This window comes from Emydura macquarii, unplaced genomic scaffold (assembly GCF_026122565.2).
Source record: "Emydura macquarii macquarii isolate MOO-44397 ecotype Brisbane River unplaced genomic scaffold, CSIRO-AGI_Emac_v2 contig_1451, whole genome shotgun sequence".
NCBI classification, from domain to species: domain Eukaryota; kingdom Metazoa; phylum Chordata; order Testudines; family Chelidae; genus Emydura; species Emydura macquarii.
In genome coordinates this window covers 22,017,555-22,033,055 of record NW_027131588.1, presented here as the reverse complement: position 1 = coordinate 22,033,055, position 15,501 = coordinate 22,017,555, and the positions used below count along the sequence as shown (strand labels likewise).

The 15,501-nt window shown below is 49.1% G+C and overlaps 1 protein-coding gene across 5 annotated transcripts; it reads left to right on the top strand.

Moving 5' to 3' along the window:
- Positions 1 to 2,362: 2,362 nt before the first annotated feature.
- TRMT10B (tRNA methyltransferase 10B) lies at positions 2,363 to 14,220 on the top strand. Of its 5 annotated transcripts, none has more exons than XM_067553466.1 (9): positions 2,363 to 2,452; positions 4,102 to 4,336; positions 5,346 to 5,454; positions 6,390 to 6,514; positions 6,954 to 7,106; positions 8,681 to 8,759; positions 9,895 to 9,962; positions 11,951 to 12,074; positions 13,305 to 14,220. In XM_067553466.1, exons 2-9 carry the CDS (start codon positions 4,142 to 4,144, stop codon positions 13,409 to 13,411), a joined length of 960 nt encoding a protein of 319 aa, XP_067409567.1. In that variant the 5' UTR covers positions 2,363 to 2,452; positions 4,102 to 4,141; the 3' UTR covers positions 13,412 to 14,220. The 5 variants fall into 5 exon arrangements, with proteins under 5 accessions (XP_067409567.1, XP_067409566.1, XP_067409570.1 ...); XM_067553465.1 differs by having other exon boundaries at positions 2,371 to 2,505; XM_067553468.1 differs by having other exon boundaries at positions 2,390 to 2,452; positions 4,107 to 4,336.
- Positions 14,221 to 15,501: the final 1,281 nt, after the last annotated feature.

Here is a 15,501-nt window from a genome sequence, read left to right as displayed (position 1 = left end):
TCCCCTGTTGCTTGCTTAGTCGACCTGCAGATGAGTAGATTCAGAACAGAATCTGACCACTTCATGTAATTCATGCGGTTCACGCATCAAAGAACGCTGCTGAGGATTCACAGAGCTAGCTTAACATTTCAGAGGAAGGAATCCCCCAGGTGGGACCAATCTGTGACAAAACAGCCAGACAACGATTGATTTAGGACACGAATGAGGAGGACCCTGTAGGACATCATGCCATGATGTGTGTCAAGGCTCTTAAGACAGCTATGCTGACCAGTATGCATGCATATTTCACCACACTACAACTAAATCAATCTACTTCTTGTTGCGAGAGCTCTAATTAGGTAAAGGCAACATCCTAAACCACTTAGCAAACTCTGGACCTGTCATCTTAGGTCCCTCTAGGCCTGTGTGGGGGATTGCTATGTGGCTCCTAGTCTGAAGACTGTCAGCTGTTCCTGAGCGTGCATGAAAAGCGTTCTTGTTACAGAGTGGGACTTGGTGGGAGTCAGCCAGCTGCAGCCGTGGACAACCTAACTGCCTTGTCACTTAACCTCTGTCTGCCTTCAGCTTACTTGCTGTCATTTGGGTGGGATATTTCCTTGCTGTGAGATAACTTAACACACGTTAACTTAACACAGATGTTCCTCTTTGGAACAGGACTAGCTCAAAGCACTCAGATCAATTTGTTAACATGCGTCAGCAGGCTGCACACGGACAGTTACCTGCTGTGGTCTGGTTGTTCATATAGACAAGCCTTTAAGTGCTCTGTGCCTCAGTTTCCACATCTGCAAAATGGGGATAATAATGTTGCTTTTGTTTTTTCCCTTTAGCCTGTAGGCTCTTTAGGGGCAGAGACAGTTTCACGATGTAGTTGTATAGTATTTAGTGCAATGTGGTCCTGATCTCAGCTTAGGCCTCTATGAACAACCATAATACAAAGAAGAGATAGTTACATTTAAATGACACTCTATGTTAAAAGAATATTAAGGTTACAAAGCCAAATGTCCAAAAGTTAGGAGATGCCAGAATTAAGTTTTGCCCATATAGTTGCAAGAAAAAGTCCTGCTCAGCTCTGCGTGCCCAGGATGGAACGTACTTAGTTGCTCTCTCGGGATGGCACATGGTTGGGTCACAGGGAGGAGTTCCATGGGGATGTAGCATGGTCAATCCAGAGGGAATCTTTGCACAATTTAGCTGTCAAACTCAAACAAGTCTCTACAGAGCATGTGTGAACTGTGATTTTTCAGATGCTTATAATTTGGCCAAATTTGAGTAGCTTTTCATAGTGACAACAAATGGCACTTCCCTGATATTAGGGCAAAAGTGTCCTGCCAAATTTCAAGTCCTTGCTCCAAAACGGATGCTCTACTAGAGCTTCTCAGAGAAACAACTCTAAGAATTTTTAAAACAATGTATTCAACCTCATTCTTGGAAACAACCGAACCATTTTAGCTGAAACATTCAAAAAATTTCAGCATGAGGCAAACACCTGGCACGAAAAACTTCATCACAAACAGTTAAAATTTGGCAAAGTTATAGGCAACTGAAAACAGGGTCTTACAATGGGAAATATCAGGCAACCTGAACTAAGTATCAATATCAAGAAATATGAACTGTGGAAATTAAATGTAAAGCAAACCCCCACTGACCCAAAATACCCCAAAGGAAAAGAGGGTTTAGAACATTAATAAAGGGTAGAAAGGTTTGCTTTCAGGTTAAAGAAGATGCCAGAGAGGAGAAAGAGCAGCTCTTTCTGTCTCCTTTCACATGGCTTATAAACAAGCAACGTTAGATGTCCAAGTCTAGGTTGGTGAGCCAATTGATTGCTTCAGGTGACGTGGAGTAGATGGCAGAGATCCCACTGGGATATGTCTGTTTGGGACATTGACTGAGGAGGCGTTTCACAGCCTGAAGTCCGTTTTCACAGTCACAAACTGGGTTGTGTCTCCGTCCCCATTTGTGGAGAAGGTAGGCGCACCTGCCCGTGATGGGAGGATGCAGTTCAGAGGGGACCATATTTTCCGTGGGAGTGAAAAGCCACTGGCAGGTGATGACAACCTCCTCACGGTCTGCCCTCTTACAGACCAAGGCACAACCAGTGCCATCAAATTGGCATCCAAATGTCGCTCGGCCAGCAAAGTCCTGGACTGAACAGCTATGGAAATAGTTACCCTGCTTTTTAGGGTTGTGTCTTGGTTGGACGTATTCCTGGAGGTTTCATCACATGATATAATCTTTAATTCCTGAAGACAGCAATTCTGTTAGCTATTCAGAGTATTAGGACTACAACTCCCAGAATGCAATTGGCTCAGCTGAGGAAGTGACCTTGAGGGTGCGTCACATGGTTATGTCTAGCCATGGCACAACAGGAAGGTTGGTCCCAGGCGGTGGTGAGTGATTTTCTCTGCGTCCTGGCTGGGGAAGAGACTGAAGATTCTGTGCAAGCCTCTTTAAGGTGCAGATGCTGTTACTGTGTCCTGAGCAGTGTCACCAGGGGGACCAAGTGTGGTGGGTGAGGAGCAACTCTTCAGCCTTGAAAGAATTAAATAGCATGAAATGCTGGTGTCTCTGTCTCACATGGCTGGCTCTGGATATTCTGTTACTGTAACTACTGAATTGCTGAAGTCCAGAGGTGTATTTTTATTTTAACATCACAAGGCCAAATTCTGCCTTCACACACCAGTGTAAGTCTCTAGTAACTCCCACAATCCTTTGGCTGCAGTGGTGTTACTCTGGATTTAAACCTGATTAGCTGAGAACAGAATCTGACCACTGTATGTAATAGAGTCGGGAGTGCTGGGAATTTCATGGGATTGTCTATATTCAGCAGGCACTGTTATTACAACAGTGCTTACAGGTCACATCCAGATCACTGTGCTAGGTGCTGTACAGACATACAGTAAAAGACAATGCTTGCCACCAGAAGCTTAGTCTTAGGATAGTAATAGATGGTTGAACCAAAGGGACAGGGAAGGGTGGATGGGATAACAGTAATATGGAGATTATATAAAATATATATTTTGGCATAGGGAGTGTGTGTAGTTTGCAGTGTAGTAGTAGCCATGCTGGTCCCAGGATATTAGAGGGACAAGGTGGGTGAGTTAATAACTTTGATTGGACTAACTTCTGTTGATGAAAAATAAAAGTTTGTGAACTATACAGAGCTTTTCTTCAGGGGCAATTTGTAGGCATGGAGTGTGTGGAGTTCTTTTGGCCAATAGAGACAAATACAATTAAGTCATCTGCACTTTTGTTTGTTTCACGGTCCTGCCTGAAAGGGATAAGGTACACCTAAGTACTGGAAGGATCAAGTACAATCACCCTTCCAAAGAGAAGTCAGTTCAGTTTTCAACGGCACGGCTTTGGGGGTCAGAAATGTCAGAACTTTATTTTGAGTATTTTTTGGCTTTATTATAAAAATGGGACAAGTTGCGATGTAGCTGTCATGGGTTTGTGCCTCTGAATTATGCAGCGCTACATTTGTAACTGCTAGTCGATTGCTACCTGCTGCCTTACTTACTGACTTCCTCTCCGAAGAGAAATGTCCCCGTGCCAGAAGGCTGGTCCCATTCTAATCATTCCATCTTGCTGCAGCTTCTCGGCCTTGGACTCTCTCCCTCGGGAGGGTCACACACCGTTAGTGACCCTGCAGGGTCATTAATCATGAAGTGCACAATACCTCTTCTTGCTTTCTTCCCTCTGTCCGTGGCTATTTATGCCACTGCCTGCACTTTCAGCTAGCAGGGTTTAAAGATGTATGGGGCCAGATTTGCCCCAGGTTTATGTACAGTGGGCTGGGGGGGTCCCCTGGTGACTCAAGTTTCCTACAAACTCCCCTTTTCTGGAGGGGCTGTGAGAGCCGGTGCAGCCTGCAGCTCCCTCCCCCCCGTTGCAGTGTTTCCTGCAGGGTCAAACCAAAGCTGCCTTTCCCCAGCAGAAGCCCTGGAGGAGGGCAGCAGTGGAAATGCCACTTGATTTTCTCCGCCTCCCCCTTCCACCGCCGGGCACAGTGGACCCAGTAGGCATCAGAGTGGTGAATCTGGCGTGTTGAATGAAATGTGCAGCGTCTCCATTCGCCTCTGACCACCTTCCCTTTACGTGCAGTGCAGCCGCCCCGCGCAGCAGCGCAGGGCGAAGAGCAGCGATGAGGCACGCAGAGCATGGTGCAGAGGAGAGTGACCCTGCGGTGGGGTTCGATCGACAGTGGGAATGCGGGCTCGCCTGGCAGGATGACGCAGGGGACGGGGAAAGCATCTGCGAAAGCTTCCAGCTCCTGCAGATCGACATGGGCTGTGACAACCCAAAGGACCTTCCTGTGGGGAGTGGGAAGTGGTGCTCGGTACGTACAGTTTAAGGTAAGGCCCCGACCTTATCAGTGGATCCACACGGGCAGCGTCTGGCAGCCAGGGGTGTTTGCTTCTGCACGAGGCGCTGCCCGCAGGCATCCAGAGGCAGGATCTGGGCCAAAGAGCATTACACACGAGGTCTGAGCTAATTGCTGGATCTAGTAAAAGTAAATGACTAAAACTAGAAATCACAGTCTGTAACAAAGCCGTGTTTTTGTGCAATGTAAACATTCCCCTCTGGTGCCGGGAACCCAACCACGGCAGCCTCCTGCTAGAGACTGGGCCCTGGGTGGTGCAGCTGACCAGTCTGTTTGCATCCATGCTGAGAGAGTATGCAAAGCAGGGGAGTGGAATAGTGCAAATGAGGGAGCGGGGAAAGCCCGTGGATCTTTCAAAGCCCTGTTTTAATGATCCGAGCCATTAGTGGCTCAGGTAAGGAAGGTGGGTGTTTTAGCGGTACGGTGTTCATTTTGCCAGTGTCCCTTTGGTAAATGAATGATAGAGTGACAAGAAGGGTCACTTAGGAGCAATCTTGGAAAAGGAAAATATTTTTAGAGACTTGATCTTGCAGATTTCTAACGAGTTTAGCTGGAATGGGCTCTTCTAAAGAGAAATAGACTTGACCGGTGGCTTTGTTTCCTTGACTGTTATTGGGGTAGTTTTAAAGACAAAAGAACTTTTCAAAACAATTAAAAAAAAAAATCCACAACTAAATTTTGTTGTTTAGGCCCAAACATTTAATGGCACTTCAGTCTGGGCCTATTGATTTGCCTCCAAGATTTTGCACAAGCAAAAACGAACGTTGTGTGCACAGATTGGAGAGGTAGGGATCTGCTCGACTTGTGTGCACGTGTTCAGGGTGCAGCCGGAAACTTGGCATCCTTTTCTGAAAATGGACTCAAACTTAGGTCTGGTTTTTAGAAAAACTGGCTGGGTTGGCACTTTAAATCTTTTGTGTCTGTATGAGCTTCTCAGATCCTTTTGTTCTCTTTGTCTTAAAAGAGGAATGTTTTAAGGAAACAGAGGCATTGGGAGAAAATAGTTGCGGCAAAGAAGAAGAAGAGAAAACAGGAAAAAGAAAGGAGAAAAGCGAAACATGCTGAAGATAAAGGTACAAGCAAACTGAAAACTGTGGGACTAGCTAGCTCTTCAGTGGCGGACTTACAGCACCTGCGAATCTGCCTCTGTGTTTTAATGCCTTTGATTTTTAGCCTATGGCCTTGTCTCCACTACCGGAACTATAGGCGTAGCTACAGCGCTGTAGTGTAGATGCCGACAGAAGGGGCTTTTCCACCACGGTGGGAACACCACCTTTCTGAGGACACACCTCGCTGCCTGTAAATTGGATTTTTCACCTCCCTGAGGGATGTAGCTATGTCCACCTAAATTTTAAGTGTAGACCAGGCCTATGTTTTTTTTAGTGTGGCGTTAACTCAAGGATTTGCGTGTGTGGCTGGGGCTTGAGCGATGGGCAACACTGGAGGTAACGTTGCGGTGAACACAAGCCCATAGATGCTCAGAGTGTTCTCTTGCAAGATTCTGCTGCTTATTAACAGCAGAGTATCAGGCTTTTCACACATGGAGGGGAGAGAGAATCCATTTTAAGACTGCTTCAAAATAAACAGCTGCCGGACATAGTATCGAGAAATATCTCTGGAGTTCAGTACTTTCATAAAGAGCCCAAACACATTGTGATATATAACTAAATCCAACCATACAAAAGGGATCAATCCACATAAGAAAACGATATTACCTTTTACCTCTCGTATGAACTCCTAGACCATTAGCCTGTTGGATTTTTGAGGCCTGTGCGTTATTAAAACGTAAATTTTACCTGGAGTTGTTGGATCACCATCAAAACGGAACGTCCTGCGGATTAAGGCGCACGTAGTCTTAGTGTTGTGAAGGCAGGCACTTCGTGTTACTGCATTCCCATGCGCTTCAGTGGGAATCTCACCTGCAGGAAGTAACGTGTCAATGTGTGCAGGATAACACCTGTAGTATCTCCAGGTACATCCCCATCTCTCTCTCTGCTCTGCGTTCCAGGTGCTGCCCACCAGCACAGCAAACGCGTTTTAAAAGCCATCACCAAGGAGCGCCTTCTGGCGGCCAAAGAGGCGGCGCCTCAGCTGTGCGTAGATCTGAGTATGACCAGCCACATGACGAAGAAGGTACACTCTGCAGCCAGTGCTCCGAGAGCTTATCGGTGACTTGGGGGGGCGGCGAGGGAATCCTACAATGAGACCTGTCAGCATGGCCATCTGCACTGCTACCGAGTCTCACGGAGGTTGGTGGGAGGTAGATAGCAGAGACCCGCGCCCGTGGGTCCCATTGCGGGATCGGGGCCGGGCTGGGAAGAGTGATTCATTTATTTGCATCCATTTTTTGTCACCACTGTTGAAGCGTGTCCGCTGCAGAGCCAGCGTGCGTCCTTTTAACTAACCGACAGGATCCGAGCTGAGTCATTTCAGATTGGCCGGCCTCGTGCTGTGATGGGAGATCTCCAAGCTGAGCCTGAGGTGGGAGGGGGAGGGATTGGCAATCCGGTAGGCGACAGCCTTCGCTCTGAGCAGGGCCCCTCGAGTGAAGACGTTTGTTATCTCTTGGAAGGAAATAAGTCGCCTTGCTGCTCAGATCAGGAGGCTGTATGGTTCCAACAAGAAGGCCGTAAAACCGTTTTGGATCTGCCTTACTGGATTTGTCACAGGCAGTCCTATTTACGAAGAGTGCTTGCGAATGAATGACGGCTTTTCCAATTACCTTGTAAGTATCGTAAAAGTAACTGACATGGGAGTGAATTCTACAAGCCCCTGGCTACTGCCCTCTTGTACACAGCAAACCGTGTTGCTACTGTGACTCATATTAGTGTAATCTAAAAGACTTAAACACGGTAACACAAGCTGGAATCTTTCTCTTCTTCTTTGTACCTTTTCATTCACTCCTCCTATGAACAAGGCCGCCACATATCTCAGTTGGAATTTTGAGACAAGCGTCTTATTCAAAGCCAAAGAAACATGCGTAAATTACACTCCATGGGATCATAAATTGACTGTGGACTAGCTGCAAATGAAAAGGAAATGATTATTATTATTATTAATTATGTGCATTGCTGCAGTGCCTAGCTGCCCCAGTCGTAGACCACGACCCCCATTGGGCTAGGCAGTGTGCAAGCACTGAACAAAAAGACCGCCCCTGCTTCAGTGGAGGGACACTGGATTTTTTGGTTTCAGAAGAATTATGGTTTCTGGGGGGCAGATAACTCTGCAGTGGGCAGAGGTGGGGTACTTGCATCTTCCTTTGATGCTGGCCATTATCAGAGACAAGATACTGGGTGTGATGGACCCTGGGTCTGATCCACTATGGCAATTCACATGTGCCATTTTCACTGCTCACTGAGGTTTGGCTTCATGTGAGATCAGACTCTGAAAAGTGACTCTGAAAATGGCCTGGGAAAAGAGGGGTGTTCCGTGTTTGGTGGTTCTCAGACTTCACATCAGACATGTCCTGGTCACAAAGAAAAAGACGCTTTTCCTACCAGCCAGCCCTGTAAGCTCAGCCTGGAATGCGAGAGTCAAGCTGGGTGGTTTCCTCCTGCATTGTCAGTCGTAATTAAGGATTTGTAGGGCAAACCATGACCTTAGCTACACCTGTGTGACCCTGTCTTCAGATAGTGACATCAGTAACACCTGGGAAACTCTGTTGCCATCGGAGGAATTGCAAAGGTACAGTTGATGAGAAATTTTGGCCTAGATGGCTTGCCCTACTAGTGGTCACACAGCTGGTTTGTGGGAATAAAACTGTGATCCCCCCAGCCAGTGTCTCCAGTGGAAAAAGCCGGAGGAACCGAGGAATGAGTCAAGCCCATTAAGCTCTTTGGAGCAGGGACCATCTTTTTGTCTTGTGTGCCGTACGGTGCCTGGCACCACGGGGACCTGACCCATGGATAATATTTAACCCTGTTCCTTCCAATAAACTTAATGATCTCAGGAGCTAAAGGGGAAAAATGCATGGAATTATATTATTATTATTATGGATGATATTCTAATTCTCAGATGTTAATTAGTTAGGATTATTGCTGAGCTCAACTCATGTCTGGTAATTTTGCTCAGGAAAGAATTTAACAAAGGTTGGGAAATTACCATTGGCATATACAGACATGGAGTGAGTGATAGTTTCTTCTGAAAAAATATCCTACCCTCATGGGTCTGAGTGATCAGAGGTCCTATCAGTTCTGACACATTTTCTATCTGAGAAGGGCATTCCACCCCGGCAGATGGACACTAACGAAAGGCACTTTTTGGCTAATTCTCGTGTGTTCTCCCCTGGCATTTTTTCAGATGGATACCACTCAAGAAAGTTACCTTGACTTATTTCCTTTAGAGACAATTGTCTACCTCACTCCTGACTCAGAGAACGGTGAGTACTTTGCTTGTTTGGGGGCATTGTGGTGGGGAAAATGCATGTTAAAATCTAGAATTTATTTTAAAAAACAATTGACCCAAGATTGGTTTTAAAGCTTTTTTAAAATCGTGTTTAAAACTACTTCAGACAAATCAGTTCCTAACAAGTGTAGCTGGGGTTTGGCTCTGATCTACAATAATTAATGCTCAAAATGTCTCAGCAATGGATGGAGATTTAGCCCCCAGCTCCTTGAAGGTATTTAGACGTCTACTCCCATTGGCATAGTTGAGCGTTAGGCTTCTAAATAGCTTTGAAGATCTTGACCCATGTGCTGCATGACTAGAACCCTGCGTTTTGCAGTTCTCCAGGGCAGCAGGCTTCTATGGTAGCTTCAGCTCTGTCTTAAAATAGAGGATTTTATTGAATTAAATATGAAAATAAAACAGTCACAGAGGTCTTCCAGGGAGTACTTCAACTCATCTAGATATTTGTGTAGTTTTACAACAGGCTCCATAAAAAGCCCTAGCGAAGTCAGTACCAACTAAAATTTCATACAGGTAATGACTTGTTTATGCGGCTCTATATACTAAACACGGAAAGGGAAGAGAAATATTTATATTCCAATTGATTTATTTTATAATTGTACGGTAAAAATGAGAAAGTCAGCCAGTGTGCGCGGTGACACTTTTGTATTTCGTCTGATTTTTGTAAGCAAGTAGTTTTTAAGTGAGGTAAAACTTGGGGCACACAAGGCAAATGAGACTGGAAAGAGGTAGGAGTAGTCTGGAAAGGTTGAGAGCCACTGCTTTCGATTTCTCAGTTTTCAGCCCTCCTCTGAGCAGTTGTTTCAGGCTCTCTGCAGACTCAGGCAGACGTTCATATTTTGACAGTTTCCTCTGTAACCCTTAGGGTTAGATTCCGCCCTCCAATACGAGCTTAGGATCTGGAGCACAACTCCAGGGACAGGGTGGCATCTGCAGCACGCTGCTCAGCCTCCTGGAGCACACGGGGCCCAGTCGGTGCAGCGAGAACAGTGTGACGGTTTGAAGCTAAGCACGTGCCTGCAGTTGATCTGCTACTGCTACGCAGCAGAACGCTCTGCGTAAGTGGGGCACTGGCCTGGTACGTGTGCGTTCTGTTTCCTTTCCAGCTCTGACGGACATTGAGCCCCACAGAGTCTATGTCCTCGGCGGGCTGGTGGATGAAAGCATTCAGAAGGTGAGTGCTAGGGAGAAGCTGCACCAGACACGTACAGAATCCCAGGGCGCCTTCAGACAGCGCTAGCAGAACCCCCGGCCGGAAATGGGGCAGGCAGCCACGTTGTTTTCTCTTCTTCAACCGGCAATGCGATCAGTTTATTGAAAGACGCTTTTCTTGGATTGCTTAGAAATTAAACTGTTGCCTAATTTATCGTCACAAAACTACATTGTAAATAGAAGTTTGGTCGCTCCCGTCCAGCCTGCCCTCTCTCCGGATCCCTTAGCCCCGCTCCCGATCGGATGCGCCTCGAAGAGGCCCGGTGGGGAGCAGATCCATCCTCCTGCGGGTTGGGGGCCGTACGCATCCCACCGTAGAACATCTTTGCTGGCGCAAATGACCAGAGCGGAGATAAGTTACTGTTGGCTTGTAGTGTTCTTTCTTAATCAAGTTCCATAGCATCTGCTGCCCAACCAGAAGATGTGCCCCGGAGATGCTTAAACTTGGCATCTTCCAAGGCAGAGGACGCTCCCCTGAGAAAGCATTGCCACTTGTCATGGCAGTGCTAAACCCAGCTGCTGCCAGCACGTGCCTCTCAGCTGAGGAGCAGTCTTGTGCCGGGGCATGGGTGACAGACGGCTGGGGTATAGGTGACGGGCAAGCTCTGAAATAAGCAAGGCCCAGACAGGTGACAAGTTAAAGACCATCCCTGAGGCCTGTGTCCTCTGCGTATTTAGGCACCTAACTCCCATTGAAGGCAGTGGGAATCAGGGACTTAAATATTTTTGAGGACCTGGGCAAAGCACTTAAGAAACCTGCATTGTGAACGGCACCTGAAGGCGAGCAGGTGATGCAAAGCACAGAGATGTCTGTGCCAGCCTGCACCACGTAGGAGGGGGTCTGCTCTGCTCTGTTCTTGCTAGAGATCTTAGGCGGACGGGGAGGAATGGCTGCAGACTCCTGGTCTGTGGTAGGTGGTGAAAGAAACTGCCAGTTACTGCTGCTGTCCGGGAATCCAGGAGGACAACTCGGATCATGGATTGTCAGTGGGATGTCATCGAAAATACACCCTCAGTCGCTGGTGCGGACATCAGCGCTGTCCGTTCCTCCGCTGCCGACGAATGGCCCATCTCAGTGGCATCTCGGCCGCCTGCCTTTCCTGTCTGAGGGTCAGGAGGCTGCGGAGTCCAGGGAGACGGAGCTGTGTCTCCCAGCATATGGCCGCCCAAACTGATGCGCCCTGTGCTGGTGGCTTCATACAAGCATTGAGCAGGAGGGATGGCAGGTTGGGAGCTTGCCCCAGCCCACACGTGGCTGGCCCTCGGGGAGGGAAGGAACCGGCTGATGGGATCTCCCTGAGGAGAGGGGGCCAAACCGAGAGCCACTCCATCCATTCCCAGCAGGCTCCACAAACAAGCCCATAGAATCTGTCCCCCCTGCCTAACCTGGGCCTGGCCCCAGCTGGACAGAGATCCCAGAAATCTGGACTCCAGCCTTCATCCATTTCCACTCACTCACCTTCCCCCAGGGGCGGGAGGGATGAAAAGGGGATGGGAACCGGCAGGAGATGGTTGTCCCGAGTGCCCTTCTAGGCAGCGGCCTCCCCGGTGTGTGTTACCAAGCGTGGCTGGCAGCTCCCCTCACAGCCGTCTGGGGGGAGATCAATGTTCATGCTTCAGGGCGAGAGCTAACCTCTGCCCATTGGGGCTTGGGAAGGAATTTCCCCTCTGGGCCTGTGATTCCTCAACTGCCTGCCGCAGCCGCTGGGTGAGATGGACCCCGCTCTGATTTGGGATGGCCATTTCCCTGGGGACTGGAGGGATGCAGCACGCACAGCTCCAGTCTGTCTTAACTGGCTTTCCCCAGCTACGGAGGGCATGGGTCTAGCTCCCAGACGCCGTACACACCCCTCGCCCCTCCTAAGCAAAGGGCAGCGTGTGCGTTGCAAGGGCACAGGACTGGAAAAGGTCGGGGTGCATGCATGAATGACACTTTACTTGGACTTACAGAAACTGACCTTGCAGACGGCGCGCGAGCACTCCTTGCAGACGGCGCGGCTGCCCATTCCAGAGTACATGGTGAAGGCGGCGAACGTGAAGAACTATCACTCAGAGACGTTGGCGATAAATCAAGGTGTGGATCCCAGCCTGTTCACTGCGCAGGTGCCAGAATGCAGAGCTACCCCAGGGCCCGGGGCTGTCTCCATGTCCAGTAGGAGGATGCAACCCCGGAAACGCTTGGTCCTACAGGACCCTAGTACTGAGACCTGTGTCTGTGGGCCAGTTCACTGGCCAGGCCCATTTATTTTAACACCACCAGCAACACCTGTTTGCTAAGAACTAGACAGAGGCCAAGCTGATTCGCCCCGAGCCAGCTTGTGTTCACACACTGGTTGCTGCCCATCTGTGTGGTGTGAGAACTGCTCCCCGACTCATGACATCCTCTAAGGACTGAGGGCGGTCATTGCATTGGGCTGGGAGAACGAATTACCCCTCCTCCTGCCCCCATCTTACCAAAACACGTGAATTGCTGCTTCAGAGCTGCCGTGCACGTCGTCGCAGGGCTGCTGCGTTGGGGAAAACACCCGGTGCTGGCTGTGTAGGTTTTAGTGATGGTGTAGTCTGAGGAGGAGAGGAGAATGAAGAGGAGCATCCAAAACACTGCCTGGGATAGGTGGGGGTGGAGGGGGAAGCTTCACGCAGGTGGCTGTGTTCTGCGTGTATTTGTTGAATGTACCAGAAGAATCAACCCTAAGATGATCTAATCACTGAGGAGCAGATGCAGGAACGGGAGTGCCACGATTCTCAGACAGGAGGGCCTGAAGCTACGCCTGCACCTCCCGTGCTGGGCACCTGCTGAAGGGGGCCTGATATTTTTTCCCCCTGAAGCTCCTGAGCCCGCATCCAGCTCGAGGCACCCCCGTGTGAAAAGCTGGCCCAAGTTTACAACCGTCCGACAGTGCTCACCTTCAAGTTACAAACTGGAACGCGCCCCATTAAGAAACACGGTGTGGGCAGGGTGAACGGAGAAGCCATTTTTAGTGGCGAGGCCTTGGTATGGGATGCTTTTCTGGGAAGCCATAGTCCGGCTGATCCAGGGTGGCTTGCCAGGTGGTCGACGCGGCTGTCAGTTAGAAGGCAGGATTTCCTAATGCCGTTGATATTGAGCAATCGATTCCATAACCTCTGGTCACACACGAGTTTCCCGGGTTGCCTACCCATCAGCGTCTAAACAATAGCAATGACCCCTTGCTGATGTCAGCTGTTAAATCATCCTGCCTTTGTTTTTCTAACTAGTGACAAATGAACCCAGATTTCCTGTGATCGCTGTATTTCGACTGATCTTTATCACTCTTTTTGACAGTCTTTGATGCCTTATCAACTTACTATGAGACCCGGAGTTGGCCAGAAGCATTGAAAGCTGGAGTTCCTCCTGGAAAAGGCTACGTTCTCCAAGAAACAGCTAAGTGATGGGAAATACATCTGCATAGCAACGTGCGAGAAGATGCTTTATTCGGTGATGTGAATGGGCTGCATGGAAAAAGGAAGCAAACGCCTTCCTCGTTATTTCCAGCAGAAGCATCATCAACATACCTTGTATGCAGAGAAATGTGGCTCCGCTGGCATTAGGAAGTCAGGAGTTTCATGCATTCCACCTCCTTGATGTAGTGTTGGAAAGCAGGGTTCATCCTGGGATTCAAATAAAAACCAGCTGAAACTTGTCACTTCTTGCTGGTGTTTCGTGAGAGTGTTTTGGGCATGTCTGCACCCCTCTACCACCAGTTCTTCTTTGGAGTGGGGAGAAGATGTACAAAAATCCCTTCAGGTTTTTACTGTCATGTTAATGACAAGTAAGCAATGTGGGTTGTAGTAGTTAGTTACACCTGTGTAGCTCTTAACTGTAACTGGCTTTTCACAGGTAAATCACAGCACTTTTATCTAGTAAAGTTTCTCTTCTCTCACTGTAGGCATATTTCTGTTACTTCGTGTTTAATATTACAGTAAAATACTTGCTCTTGATTTCTCCCTAGGCCTCCAATCACCAGTGATGTGTGCTCTCTTGAAACAAGCAATAGGGTGAAAACACTTCTTGCTGGGCAGATGCCCCAGCTCGATAGTCACCCCCCTTTCCCAAGCCACCTCCTGCAGGCTGAGTTGTTATACTGCCCGTATATATTTCAGGAACAAAGTACAGTAGAACACGAGAGTTACGAACTGACTGGTCCACTACACTCCTCATTTGGAACCTGACGTATGCAATCAGGCAGCAGAGACAAAAAAACAACAACAAAAAGCAAATACGATCCTGGATCAACTACTAAAAAAAAAAAAGGCAGAGTTTGAAAAAAGATTGGCCAAGGTCAGGAAACTGTTTCCGTGCTTGTTTCATTTACATTACGATGGTTACAAGCAGAATGTCTCTTCGGCGTAGTCACGTTTCGAGGCTGTATTAGGTCAAGGGGCAGCTGTAAACGTGTGAAAGAACCAGCCTAACGTTGTGGGCAGTTCTGAACCTGTCAGGGCTACAGCCAACCTCTGTGCCCGAGGGGCCCGTAACACGGAGGGCCTGGTGTATAAACGTTGCTAAGGAGCACGTGCACAGCCGTGGAAGTTAGGTAGCTAGCCCAGTGCTGTTGTGGCCAGCGGTGGTCGGTGGCAAATCCCCCCCCCCCAAAAAAAACCCAACGAAGAGATTGAACAGCCCTGATTCTCAGTCCAGGCGGGGGCTGTGTGTGCTGCAGCCATAGGTGTGATTTGCAGCATGTGGCAACCTAGCCGCACTGGCTGTACGCTACCCAGCTTGCTAAACACAGACGTGAGCATCTCTGCAGGCCATATAGGCGAGTCTAGTCTGTACAGGGCGGGGTGCGGGGCGGTGTTAGGCAGGCAGGTTTCTGACACCCAGCCTGCGACAACCGCGCTCTGCTATTGTCTGAAGTGCAGCTAGCGCAGGTTTGTCCACAGGGGCTGCACGCAACAACCCCAGCTGCAGCGCAGCACCCCCCCCCCCCCCCCACGCTAGGACTCCTTTATGCTGCCAGAGATGTAGCCGGGGGCCTTACCGTATGTGGGAATCGGCCCCAAGGGATTTAAAGACCTTCACTAACAAACAGTTCCAAGCGGCTGTAGATGGTGAGAGTCATTTAGCCTTGCTGGGCCTCAGTTCCCATCTGTACAATGGGGATACTAGACCCGCCCTGCCTCAGCGCGGGGCTTATGCGGCTCAATACATTGTAGAGTTCAGGCAGCAGTTTAACCAACGAGCAGCACAATTTGTACTCGGTAGCTGTTACGCCACTAGTATCTCACTGCCCCTGGATCCCGCTGCGCCAGGCGGCCGTGGCCTGGCCGTGGGTGTCTGGTCTCCCACAGGCCCCAGTCTACCATGGTGAAGTACCACGGGTGCACAGCGGTGTGGAGTCCACCTTCCAGCGAGCGCCCTTTCTGTCCTTGGTGCATCCCCCCCACCCCCCAGCCAGTGTGACCGAAGGTGGTGCAATGCCTGCCCCCCCCCCTCCTCCTACACGTGCAGCCGAGGGGCTAGGCCCCCCCGCTCTGGC

What these genes read in the sequence shown, in the direction of transcription:
- TRMT10B (XM_067553465.1), top strand. Translation starts at nt 2,459, where the DNA reads ATGCTGTTACTGTGTCCTGAGCAGTGTCACCAGGGGGACCAAGTGTG. An exon ending in GAAACATGCTGAAGATAAAG is followed by an intron (nt 5,455 to 6,389) that starts GTACAAGCAAAC and finishes TCTGCGTTCCAG; the next exon opens with GTGCTGCCCACCAGCACAGC. An exon ending in CACTCCTGACTCAGAGAACG is followed by an intron (nt 8,760 to 9,894) that starts GTGAGTACTTTG and finishes TTTCCTTTCCAG; the next exon opens with CTCTGACGGACATTGAGCCC.